Raw genomic sequence first — 14137 nt, forward strand, 5'->3', positions numbered from 1 at the left:
TCAGTGGTTCTCAGAATTTTCATCCTATGATATTCACTCCTCATCACCAACAGCTTGAGGATGCCCATAAACTATAAAATTTTTGCTTGAAAATCTGGAAAGTTTTTTGATCTCTTTAAATCTGTACTCTGTAATCCCTGACTTATAATTTTTGAAGCAGCTGAGCAGACAATTACAACATGGTGTAATTTTAAAATATTTTGACAGCATTCCATTTCCCGACCCAAATGAAAAAAAATAGCTTGCTCAGCTCAAAACTTCCTGAATGGCACAATAAAGTGAAACAGACACCACCCCAAATAAATGTCTACAAAATCACACAGACACACCAGTGCAAAACGAAAACAGATCTCCACCTGAGAATTCAAGAAATGTACTACCTTGCCCCAAACCGGTAAGAATCCGATTACCACAAGGATGGATAGTTACCCATGGCGAAGAACGGGATTCCCAGCAGGGTGGAGTTGTACTTCCCATCAGTGATGAAGAAGATCCCTGCGGCCGTGACGATGGAGATGCACACAGTGAGCACCCCCAGGAGGCCCAGGAAGGGCTTGCTGCGCAAACAGTCCTTCATGGAGCTGGAGAGGGTGGCTGTGGTCAAGATCAGCACGAGGCTCACCAGGACCTTGCTCCTGGCCAAGATGCTGGTCTTATGAAAGTCTCTCCAGAGGCTAAAGGATGCTAAAGAGTAGAGCTGGAGGTCCTGGTGCTCCTCCTGGAGCTTCCTCATAAGCTTACAGAACTCATTCTCCCACTTCTCCCCTATGAGGTCCTGGGTGGCAGAGCCATAGGTCTGGAGGTAGTAGGTGATTTGAATGGCTCTGGCTGACTTGACCCGTTGGTCCTTGCTGTTTGGCACTTCCACTACCCCGCCCAGTTGGTGTCCAATAAAACTGTTTCTCCCATCCTTGAAAACAGAAAAAGGGGAGACTTAAGTTACCCGAGAGATGCACATTCCGCTAGAGCAGGCTTTTACTCTATATGAAAGAAGAGCACAGGAAGGCAGAGATAGGTGTTAGCAATTATGGAACTGATGTGGGTGGAGTGACATGTTAGGATTTGATATTCAACCTGTTGGAGCCACACGGGATACCATGCAAGATGATCAGGATTAGATAAGATGCAAAGAGTACTATGAAGCTCTACAAGTCTTGCCACATGCATAAGAAATGTACATAAATATTACTTTGATCTCATCCACACCCTCATTCCCACCATTTCCTTATGTTAAAAATCTATTATAATGCCCGAATACAGGATCAAGTATGATGATTCAGTTGCAGCCAAAATTGAAGCGTGACATGACTCGACATTTCAAAAGTTAAACTAATTATACATTTAATAAATGTATGTTAAACTTCCTAGAGTTAACACACATACAGTCACCGACACACACATAAACACACACAAACATTACAAAAATTCATACGCAACCTGTATATTCTGGGGCTACAACTGCACATCTCAGAACAAGTAAAAAAAAATATTGAGTTTTTTTACAATTAATTTTATATTATTGAAAGATTTTAAAAATATGATGTGAGCACCTATTCACTCATTATAACTTCCTCTCCAAACACCTGCCTCAGTCTTAGACTGACCTTTTTCAACACAGAGAACAGGGATCAAACCCCTTAAATGAGACTGATAAGATTTCAGGTGGGGTTGCCAAAAGTCATCTCATTTCAGAGTTTCACATAAGGTAGAATAGATAAGATCATGAGAGCTGGATATTTATAAGAGAAGCAAACCTATCTGTTTAAGACACTTCTGAGATGAATAGTGATTTGCCTAAACAGGTTCAGAACAGCAATTCTCAACAATGTGTCTTAACACTTAGAATGAAATCCCTGACAGCCATCACCAAATTTTAATCAACAATTTTTTTTTCTTTAGCCATTCCATCATTCACTACGGTGCCAAAGGTTGTCAAAGGAACTACTGAACCCAATCTCAGGTTACACAGTGGAGTGTGTAGCATTGAATATGCCTGCAGGTACTTAGTGGAACACAGACACAAAGGTAAATTTATGCCATAAACAGACTGTGTGCATCTCATGGGGTCATAAAAGAGTAGAAGCAGAGCAGGAAACAATTCTTTCTAGAAGAGCAGTGTGAAAAGGCAAGAAAGCAGCGTGATAGCCATGGTTGTCTTCACAGAACTGCGAGGTTTTATACATCAAGGCGACATGTGTAACAATTAATTTGGACTTGTTTAGTCCACAGACCTATATCTGAGGGTCTTGTTTGTATTTGTATTTTTTTTTTTTTTTGTATTTTTCCGAAGCTGGAAACGGGGAGAGACAGACAGACTCCCGCATGCGCCCGACCGGGATCCACCCGGCATGCCCACCAGGGGGCGACGTTCTGCCCCTCCGGGGCGTCACTCTGTTGCGACCAGAGCCACTCCAGCGCCTGGGGCAGAGGCTGAGGAGCCATCCCCAGCGCCCGGGCCATCCTTGCTCCAATGGAGCCTCGCTGCGGGAGGGGAAGAGAGAGACAGAGAGGAAGGAGAGGGGGAGGGGTGGAGAAGCAGATGGGCACTTCTCCTGTGTGCCCTGGCCGGGAATCGAACCCGGGACCCCTTGCACGCCAGGCCGACGTTCTACCACTGAGCCAACCGGCCAAGGCCAGTATTTGTATTTTTAACATGCACCAAAAGCAATACTAATGCTTGAGAGTGTGTGGCAAACACAAAAACAGTCTGAGAAATTTAGAGAGGACACATGCTGTCAGTAGAATCAAGTAGGATCATCAAGAATTGAGAGAGAGAAATTTCATAGTCATTCCACATACCCATATTTTTCCTACACGTTCAATAAAAACAATCTTTCTATTTAACTCAACCTAGGCAACTATAAGTGAACAATATAGCTCTAAATAAGAACTTGAGTTTCTTTTTTTTTTTCCTTCACTTGGTTTAACTCCCACCTCCAAGTCATCATTTTTCCTTATAAGAATCAAACTAAAATTCCAGCTGTAGATTCACAAGGCTCTCTCCCCAGGAGACACTGGGGGTTCTCCAATGAACTATAACTGAAAAGATAGAAAAGTCTTGACAAAGGAGGGGGAACCCTGACCGGGCACCAAGATTGTCAAATATGGTTTTCAATCTCTCAGTCCAGGACACATTGTTCCTCAACTAGGCTTGTTTATTTTTGTTTTAAGCTTGGCATAATTTTAAAATCCACCCTTGTGTCTACTTCTTTGAAATCCCATTGGTGATACTGACGTGTGCTTTTGATTATTGGAAAGAGGGAGTATTTTAAGAGCTATATTTATTCACTGAAGAATACACACTTCCCAATGCCTTTACCCATTTCCATAGTAAAAAAGATTTTCTGTGATCTTTAGTGGCGGAACAAAGATTTATGCATCCCCGAGGCCTCATTTTTGGAGATTATAGTAGATCAAAGAGGGTCTTGATAATGTGTCTGGACAAAAAAGTAAAAATTTTAAAAGAGGCAAATATAGATTATTAAATAACTGATCTTCATTGACTGTGGCTAACTGCTCACCCCCCTTTTGAGGTTGTCTGATTTTCATTTTTTACAAAAATTACTTCAAAAAGATATGCTTTCATTCCATTAGATCCAAGTCAATGTGACAAATAGAATGAGTGTCTCTGTCTTAATCTGCATTACTCCATGAACCAGAACAAAATAAGCAAGGTCTTTGGATGTCCTTGAGTTGAAAGCTTTATTGAGTGGTCCACATCAGAGACAAGGCATTGGCCTAATCATCCTAATCAGTACAGTTCTGAGATATACACTTTAGTACATTATTTGTAAAGGGAAATTCTAGTATTTTGTCATGGGTGATAAATTCTTCAGTTTCCCAAATTAACCAATTCATAGATGCCTCTATGCAGAAGAAACAAAGAAAGAATATAACATATATTGTAATTTTCTTCTGGACTTGAAAGATGTTTTGTGGGAATTAATGGAAAGAACGCAAAATAAAGAATTGTGTAACCTGGGTTGCTGTGTGTATCTCATACTAATTGGATGAGAATCTGTTGTCTGGTTTATTTCCCAAAGGGTTCAGTTTCCTTATCTATAAGATAAGCAGATATGACGTGTATAAGTAAATGTTTATATAATATTGAAGACGTTTTTAGCTCTATTGTTCTATGAAAATACCATCTCTAAAGCTATTTTGAAAGGATCTAAATGTCAGATTCATATTATTATAACTAATAAAGCCATAAATTGATTATTTTTACATCTACTCAACTCACTGGGTAGAACTGTTTTGTTTAAATGAGCAAACTTAGAGGTTCATAGAAGGCAAATCTCCCAGTCAAAGGGTTAAACACAGGGCTCCAACTCAACTGAGACAACCTCAAATCCGGTTCTTTCTAGACTCTTACGGGGGTGATTTCAGGAAAGCCACATTGGCTTCCATTCCCCACTAAATGCTCTTTACCATTAAAACTGTTTTACAAGTAGAGCTCCTTTTCTCAATATTTTCCTTTCCATTAAACCAACTGCCTATCATTTAACATGTGTTGATTCATTTTTCTCCTTTCCCAATAAAATACCTCCTATGCAAATTCTGAAATCCCTTTAAGTGCAGAAATCATTTTTATGTTTTAATGAAGATTAATCTTAAAATAAAAATATGACAAGATGATAACAGATTACTTTCCTTGCTCTCCTGCTGCAGTGTTTCACTGTATTGAACTGTCATCATTAAGATGAGATGAATGGAAGCACCTAACTCGTGTCCTTGTGTCCACGTCTACTCCTCCTTAGTGTGCTCTCCATGTTAAAGCCAGAACAAATCTGCACAGTTTGAAATGTGATCACATGATATCTGCTCTTAAAACCTTTTACTGGGCCCTGGCCGGTTGGCTCAGTGGTAGAACGTCGGCCTGGCGTGCAAGGGGTCCCGGGTTCGATTCCCGGCCAGGGCACACAGGAGAAGCGCCTATCTGCTTCTCCACCCCTACCCCTCTCCTTCCTCTCTGTCTCTCTCTTCCCCTCCCGCAGCCAAGGCTCCATTGGAGCAAAGATGGCCCGGGCGCTGGGGATGGCTCCTTGGCCTCTGCCCCAGGCGCTAGAGCAGCTCTGGTCGCAATAGAGCAATGCCCTGGAGGGGCAGAGCATCGCCCCCTGGTGGGCAGAGCATCGCCCCCTGGTGGGCAGAGCGTCGCCCCCTGGTGGGCATGCTGAGTGGATCCCGGTCGGGCGCATGCGGGAGTCTGTCTGACTGGCTCTCCCCGTTTCCATCTTCGGAAAAATACAAAAAAAAAAAAACACAAAAAAAACCTTTTACTGGCTTCCACTTGCACAAGGAATAAAATAATAACCCCTTACCAGGTCCACACACCCTACATGGCCCACTGATGGTTGAGCTTCATACCTCTTTTCTTACTACTCTTCCCTTCATGAACTCTGCTCCAGTTTGTCTGGCCTTTCTTCTTACTACTTGAATTATTTTTATCTCTTGGTCTTTGCACCAACCATCTTTTCTGCCTAGAATGCTTTTTTTCCAGTCATATATATGACCAGGCTATGCCCTCATGAAGATCTTAGCTTCAAAAGACTATTTGAATCACATGTTCTAAGCTAGACACCTCCTTCCCAGCAATCACTCTATCATATGGTCCTATGGTCCTATCTGATCTTCTTGCTAACTATGTCTATCTGAAGTGATTTTTATGTCATCATCTAATCTGCCTTTTCTGTTTCCCCCACTGGAATGCATGCTCATTGAAACTGGCCCCTTTCCTATCTTGCTCACTGAAAACCTCCCTGTGCTTGGAACAAAGTCTGATTATAATAAACACTTCATAATATTTAACTCAGTGAGTTCAGTCCTAGGTGTGGTAACTAATCGTACATTATTTTTAGAGACGACTTCGCTAAGAAGAGGAGAAGTAAGAGACAGCTCAAAGTCTCTGATGACAGTAGGGCCTCAGGTGAAAAGAGGTGTACATAGAAGTTAGAAGCTGAGAAGAAAACTAACTTTAACTTTTTTTTTAATCTGCTTAGTCTAGTGAAATATTTTCTCAAAATATACTTTCTCTTCTACTTCTACTGCAAACCAGTAATGTAGAGTAAGCTAGTCAATGGATGGGGGACTTAGTGAGTAGCTAGGAAAAAAGACTTGTATGCACTTTGGTTGAGGCAAAAAATAATATGTTCAAGGACCTGAAGGAAGTGATGGGATTTGAGACCAGAGAAGAAAGCAGGGTTTCTTCCATCAGGGCCATGAAAGCTTTATTGAGTCGGAGTCAGTAGTCCTGTGGTAGGAAGCTACCGGAGGGTTTTAAACAGGGATATAACATGCTTTACTTGTGGGAACGCTCACTGGGATTATGATTCAGGGAGCTGGGGGACTCTAGAGGGAAAAACTCAGTTGGACAGGCCCTACAGTATTTTTGGTTCTTGATGAAGCATCTACAAACTGTCAGCTGAGTCAGTCTCTGGTGAGTAAACTGTCCCAAGGTGAATAAATGGATTATAGGTCACGGTGCTACCTCACGGCTATGAAGCATTTCATCCCATTATCTCTCCAGGAGCAGTAATGCCATAAAAGAAATGAATCTTGGGCTATTTAGGGCTTTTTTTTTTTAGTATACAGTTATTACTCTGTAGCTCTTAAAATTACTCCCACCCAAACTACAGCTCTAGAGTGGTAAAGAAAATTAAACTCTCAGAGATAGAATCAAAGAATAAAATTCTTAAAGAGCTTCAAGAGGAAAGAGACATTAATTGTTTTTTGTTTTTTGTTTTTTTTTAAATAAATTTTTATTAATGGTAATGGGATGACATTAATAAATCAGGGTACATATATTCAAAGAAAACATGTCTAGGTTACCTTGTCATTAAATTATGTTGCATACCCCTCGCCCAAAGTCAGATTGTCCTTCGCCACCCTCTATCTAGTTCTCTGTGCCCCTCCCCCTCCCCCTAACTCTCCCCCTGTCCTCCCTCCCCCCACCCCTGGTAACCACCACACACTTGTCCATGTCTCTTAGTCTCATTTTTATGTTCCACCAAACAATTGTACAGAAGGTAAATTACTCAATGATGCTTTGAAATTACAGGGGAGTAAGTTTCGTAGCTGCTCAATATATGTGCTAGGTTGACATTAAGGTATTTTCTGTGGCTGTAAAATAATGCGGAAACACAGCTCCTGTTCAAGAAAAGTATTAAAATTTCATTGATTTCTGATGAGGTAGTCTCTGCGAGGAAGTTGGAAACTTTGGGATGGTAAGTTGTCTTTTATATACTGAAAACACCTTCCTATGTTTAGTACATAGTGATATCTCTAAAGGAATTGTAAGGGGTTTTTGGGGGGGGATTTTTTTTCCGTTTGCTTGTTTGTTTAAACAAAATTTTTCCTCATATATATTTCCTAACTTATTTTCTGTTTTATACTTAGTATCAAGAACAGGGGGTCCTTAGGTTATGACACAGTTTCATTCCTACAACAGTGACGTAACCCAATTTTTGGTGTAAATTAAATAACCCTAGCCTAACACAAACAGAACACTTGCACTTTTAACAGTCCAAACTGGTGTAGGTAAGTGTACTGGGGGAAGCCAAGACCCTCACTGATATGCTGTGTTACTGTGTATTCTTCCACCACACGCAACCAAACTAGTTCGCCCATGTAGTCCGTAAGCACAACAGTAATGACGTAAGCTGAAACACTCACGTCTCAACTTTTTAAAGATTCTATGGGAGTAAGCATCATAAACTCAAAACGTTGTATATCATAACCCGAGGACACCCTGAATACATACAAGACAGGTTTAAATAAAACCATTAACAATCTTGAATTTTCTTTCCACAGCTTCATGTTTAAAGGAAACAAGCAAATATTGAGAATGCAAATTCCTACAAGATATTTAGTTAAAAAAGAAAAATGAGTCATTTTCAAAATGAAAGCTTTAAAGCATTAAAATGCTCTAATAAAGAATTAATGCAATTCCATATGCTTATTACTAAGCTAGGAGACTATAGCCATATATTTCTTTTAATATTTTTTCAAAGAGGAAGTTTGAAAAATAAGGTTTCTGTGCTGTTGAAATGAAATAAGGACTTTAGCCAACCAGAATATAAAATATGTTTAACAAAGCACTCTAGCATAACAATTAACTGAGACTTGGTTGGAAATTTTAACACATTGGGAGGGCTCAGATCCAAGACTTAAGAACTTGACTTGCATTATCCTAAGAAACTCCTCCAGTCATTCTGTGAGGGAGTACTATAGTCTCAAGTCACCAATGAGGGCATAGAGGCTCACAGGAAACAGAGTTTGCCACCCCAAATATGCCTCTTTGGGATATTGATTCTATTAAGCTGGTTATTTCTAAGGCCCAAGAGGCTCAAGAAGAACCTTTGACCTTCCCTCTAACTGCCTAAAAGAATTTAAAATATCAATAGAAGGCTTGTTTCAGAAAGGAGCTAGCACCATAGATAACTATACAGCTCACAAAAATTAGGGGATACTTCAAAATGAATATGAAACGATGGAATATCCCCTAATTTTTGTGAGCAGTATATATTTTGGGAAAAACTTAGCCAGGCCCTTTAGTCAAAATCCTTTCCATGTCACATTGTTTTAAGATGTCCCAACAAACATTTGTTTATTAAACATTAACCTTTTTGAACTTCCCATGAATTACCTTATTTCCCTAGGAAGTCCCAGATCCCTCCTTTTCCTTAGTCCTGGATTATACACACACATACACACATGCACACACACACACAGTAGGCCCTTGAATAATGTCATTATAGCCAATGTCATTTCATCATAACATTGACGAAAAAAAATCAATTCCTGGCTGGGGCCACTGTCGGTGTGGAGTCTGCATGTTCTCCAAGAACTTGGGTTTCCTGCTACATCCCAAAAATGTGCAAGTGAAGTGAGTTGGCCTGTGTAATGGTCCCAGTCTGAGTGAGTGCGGTGTCTGTGAGTGACCCTGTGATGGACGAGCATCCTGTCCAAGGTGGCCCCATTTTGCTCCCTGAGCTTCTGAGGTGCTCTGCAGCCACCCATGATTCTGAACTAGAGTAAGTGGGTAGAAAAATCATTATCTTACTTATTTTTATTAATTTTTAAAAATATCTGTATTGCTTCTGACCTGCAGTGGCCCAGAGGATAAAGCATCGACCTAGAATGTTGAGGTCACAGGTTCGAAACCTTGGGCTTGCTTGGTAAAGGCATATAAAAGAAGCAACTACTATTAGTTGATGCTTCCTGCTCCATCCCCCCTTCCTCTCTCTAAAATCATTACATATAATATACAATGTATCAAGTATCACTCACATTTACTCAATGTTTAATATTAGAAATGTTTTAGGTCTTCATTTAGAAGTTTGGTGATGCTTTTGTGAGCAGAAATATGCCTTAGGAACCTAATTCCTGTTTATATCAATTAGCCTATAGTAAAATTGGTTTTAGTATACATATGTTATTTCACATAAAGGCACAGTTTCCAAGAACCTATCAAGTTAAGCGAGTACTTAATGTACCTCATTTTGCCTTACTGCCTTTGGAATTCTTCATGCTTATGTAAATTCACTGGGTATATACATTAAACCTGATTTCCTTGTTAATCTGCCTTATGTCATTTAATTATTTGACCAGCCATAAGAACAAGAGGGAAAGGGGATGATTCCGCCTCCCCCACCAGGCCAAGGGAGAGGAAATAATGTAAGGTCACACAGCTCCGAAGTGGCATAACAGATCACGTGACTCCTGTTTCTGACTCCGGTGCTCATTCTCTTAACACCACCGCACATTTGCTTGAATAATTTATGGATATACTTGAATGAAAGGAAGTATATAGCAGATATGTACATAGACTTAAGAGTTCAACTGCCTTACTTAGAGTTCCAGCATCAGCACTGAGGGAAGTCTCTTAAGCTCAGTTTTATGACTGGTTAAAATAAGAATCACATGACAGAGTGAGGATCAAGTGCGTTAATACATATAAAATCCTAAGAATAGTGCTCAGTCCCTGACCTGTGGTGGCACAGTGGATAAGGCCTCGACCTGGAATGCTGAGGTTGCCAGTTCAAAACCCCAGGCCTACTGTGTCAAGTCACATAGGAGAAGCCACAGCTAGTTGATGTTACCCACCCCACCCTTCCTCCTGTCTATCTCTCTCTCTTACTCTTTCCTCTCTCTAAAATCAATATAAAATCTTTAAAATAAAAAAGAATAGTGCTCAGAAAGTGTTGTATATTATTCTTACTAACATAAGTCATGAATTAAATATTTGAGACTGTTTATTCACTTAGCAATCTAAGATCATTCCACATTTTTTGGTAAACATCTGTAACAAGGCAATGGTTCTAATTTCCAGTTATGCAGGGCTACAGGGGACATGCTGCTTGACTTCTCTAAATGCCAACTCTTTTATCTCCTAAATAAAAAGCTTGTCTTACATTATCTCTAATGGTTTTAATATCTCTATATTTAATGATTCATCTGTGGGATAGTCATTAGATGCTACAGAGTAGGCTGGAGAAATCTTCCCTAAAGGGGAGAAAATTGAAATAAGAAAGAAGAAATGCAAGATGGCCCATGTTCATTTCCATAGAAACAAGATTGTCTCATTTTTGAACCTGGAACCAATAGCTTTTTCCTCTTTCTCCAAATATTTTCCAGGGGGAATTTTTATCAAATGGAAGAAGGTCAAGAACTAGTTCCATTTTGCCTAGATGTAAATATCTCTTAAATAGCCCAGATGAATAAATTTATTTCTTATAAAATTGATTTTAGCTTCAATTCTTTATTTCATGAGTATCATCTCTGCTGCATTGGTTTACTTAAGATAAGTAGTTGTAATTTCTCTTTTACATATGCAAAATATTTATGCAAATTTATAAACAATGTATGGAAACAGAGTTAGCATTTACATTAAATGTGAGGTATACAACAATAAACTTTTGGTTTCTTTGTAATTTTTATTTGTGACCCTACCCCAAAATTTTTCATAAGAAGCAATATTACTATTTTATATCAGTCTTGCACAAAGGAATTATCATAACCACTCATGAGCAAGTATTTCGTGTCTGTGAACATTTATCTCTGATGCTGTTTACATAAAGGAAGATTATACCTCCTTGTAGGAGCATCTGAGGGATGCAGAAAGGTCCTATGCAGAAAGATTGAAAGTCCCCTCCCCCAGAACAGATTTCTGTTTGGGTTAAGAAACTTTCTCCAACAAAGACTCTCATTTACAACCACATGCTACATAAGGCATGTGTCACCAGGGCCATTAGTACCTCAGAGTGAAAACGTAGATCAGACTGACAAACCTACAGAGGCAAGCCTCGGAACAGACCTCAAAACATTCTCACAGAAATGGGAAAGTTAGGGCAGATCAAAAGTTTAAGTACCGCAGGTACCCACATGGGGCACTCTCATGATGAGTTCTTGGGATTCCCTAGGACATGATACAGGTGGAAACAGGCAAGAAGAGCAAGTTATTCATTTACTCAAGAAATACTTGATGAGTACCATGATCTGTGTCTTTGTGTCCGCAGCTATTAAAGACAGAGTGGTGCACAGCTGCCATTCTTATCTTCAAAGAGCTTATAGCTCTGGTTGGAGAGGGGGTATGAAGGAAGATAAGTAAGCAGACAATCATTTAAAATATATATGCCATTATACTGGCTAACACAAGATGTTAAGGAAGTACTAAGAAGAAATCACCTAGCCTAGCAGGGACTACGAGGACTTTCCAAAGAGGGTGACATCTTAGCTAAGACCTGAAGCATGGGTGACGATTATGGAAGTGCATATAGGGGATTCGGTTGGTGGACATGGGAAGAATGGTATTCGAAGCAAAGGGGGAACGCATGTCCATAGGCCTAGAAAGGAGCGTCATCATGTTGTGTCCATGGGACTTCGAGAGTAACTGAAATATACAATGGGGGCAGGAGCAGTGACGCAGAGATGGGCACCAGTAGTGAGTATGGAAATTCGCTTATTCAAAAGCTCTCTTTGTCAGCAGTGAAAAAATAAACTTTAGGTGTGTGTTGAGGATAGAGATGGGCACTAGAGATGAGGCGTGGGGTCCTTTTTCGCCTTCCTCATAGCATCGCCTAAGCCCAGAATTATACAGCTGATTGTATGAGCATCAAAAAAAGGATTTTCAGATCTTATGGAATGCATACTATCCTGAAAATCAATTTTCTCTACACCTGCGCTTTTCCCAAAGCACGTCTTTTGGGGTGCTTTGGGATTTTTGGAGAAAAGCTTACTTCCTGGAATGCAGAGGTAGTGGAAGGTGACCTACTTCTTCTAAGCATTCCCATGAAGCCAATAAATAAAAACAGTATCTGTGTTTAGAGACTGGGAAGGCAAATTGTTAGTCTATGTGTAGCAAAGAAGATAAGAGCAAATAAATGAAAAATAAAGACTGTCCTGGAAAAATTTATACTTTTGTTATAGAAACAAAGCACAGAAATAATACGGTAAGTAAATAAATAAATATAGAAATATAGAAATAAATGCAGCAGTGGCATACAGCACAACACAGAAGACACTGATGAAAGATCAAGATAATGCTGAGAGTTGCAAAATTATTTACCTATGGCATCATCTCAGCCATGTAAAAATAAATATGCACATGTAAATATTCAAAGGAAATCATCAAAAGATTAACATTGACTCTTTCTTGGAATAAAATTATAGGTTATGCCTGTTTTCTTGGTTAGTTAGTCTATTTTATATATATATATATTTTTTTAAATTGCCTCATCAACAAAAAATAAGGGAACTGAGTGAAGAGTATATAGGAAAGGGAGGGATACATGATACATCAGGTACAACTTCTAATCAAATTTCACTTAGGCAGTTCGTAGAGGAGAAAGGGGCAAGAATGACAACTCCCTTACTTCCAGGCTTAAGTTCTCAGCAATCTCCCTTGTGGCATATAAATCAACTTGAGATATGCATTCTTCATGAAGGACTGTGGTTTTGTCTATTCAGATGCAACAAATAATAATACTCTACTTAAAGTTATAGGTGAATAACAGCAGGTTCCTAGGATCTGGGGTAAAGTGCTGACACAGGCTTCAGTCCAGAGGTGGTCTGACCTTGCACTTTGCTATGTGTTTTCTTTTCAAAGAAAAGATTTTGAGCCTGACCAGGCAGTGGCACAATGGATAGAGCATTGGCCTGGGATGCTGAGGACCCAGGTTTGAAACCCCGAGGTCACTGGCTTGAGTATGGGATCACAGACATGACCCCATGGTCACTGGCTTGTGTCCAAAGGTTGCTGGCTTGAACCCCAAGGTCACTGGTTTGAGCAAGGGGTCACTGCCTCAGCTGCAGGGCTAACCCCCAACCCTCATCAAGGCTCGAATGAAAAAGCAACAAATGCACAACTAAGAGTTGATGTTTCTCATCTCTCTTCCATTTTGTCTGTCTGTATGTCTCTTTCTCTCTCACTAAAAAAAAAAAAAAAAAAAAAAGATTATGAGGATTTTGGTAGTACCTTATCACTTTTCCTGTATTGAACTTGAGTTCCAAACTAGCTCTCAAGGCTCTTTTTAATTTTTGTCTTTGCATCTTTCCTTCCGATGCATTTTTAAACTTTGGTATGAAAATAAAGTTCAAATTATTTGACTGAATGAACAAGTACTTTTTGTATACATAAAATATAACTCTGATCAAAAGCTGGTTTATTTCTTTCCTGAATTGTCCAGATAATTTAACTGCAGAGGTCTAGATTATGAGGTTGATTAAAACTTCCAGGAAATATGTTGTTAATCTATGCAGTTTTGGAGATAGTGTTGCCATTTATGAACTCCATTTTTCTAATGTCTATTTTGCTTTGTTTTCCAAGATTGTATCAACTTTTCATTCAAAGAGGCCTCTTCTGATAATAAACACACACTGCCTTTTACCATTGCTATCTGTTTTATTGCTCCAACTAGACTTCTAGATTCTCTGAAGATAGGAAATGAAGGCTGTACCTTTTACAAGCTAAATGAAACACTTTGAGGCACATAACTCAAGGAAATGTAGAATTAATATTGTAAAAGGATGTGAAAAAAGTGTAGCATTCACATGCAAATGTGGATAAAATTAGTGTCTTAATTCTTTGATAAAACAAAAGTGACACCCTATATCTCTACTGAAAATGAACCAGATC

The 14137-nt window shown here is 39.4% G+C and overlaps 1 protein-coding gene across 1 annotated transcript in view; it reads right to left on the reverse strand.

Annotated features, from left to right (window-relative positions):
• PTCHD4 (patched domain containing 4) overlaps positions 1-14137 on the reverse strand; it is a 191629-nt gene that overhangs the window by 133651 nt on the left and 43841 nt on the right. Inside the window, exon 2 of the mRNA XM_066361398.1 lies at positions 430-910. Within this exon, the coding sequence (XP_066217495.1) occupies positions 430-910 (481 nt within the window). The remainder of the gene's footprint in view (positions 1-429; positions 911-14137) is intronic.

The sequence above is a fragment of the Saccopteryx leptura genome, chromosome 1, assembly GCF_036850995.1.
Source record: "Saccopteryx leptura isolate mSacLep1 chromosome 1, mSacLep1_pri_phased_curated, whole genome shotgun sequence".
NCBI classification, from domain to species: domain Eukaryota; kingdom Metazoa; phylum Chordata; class Mammalia; order Chiroptera; family Emballonuridae; genus Saccopteryx; species Saccopteryx leptura.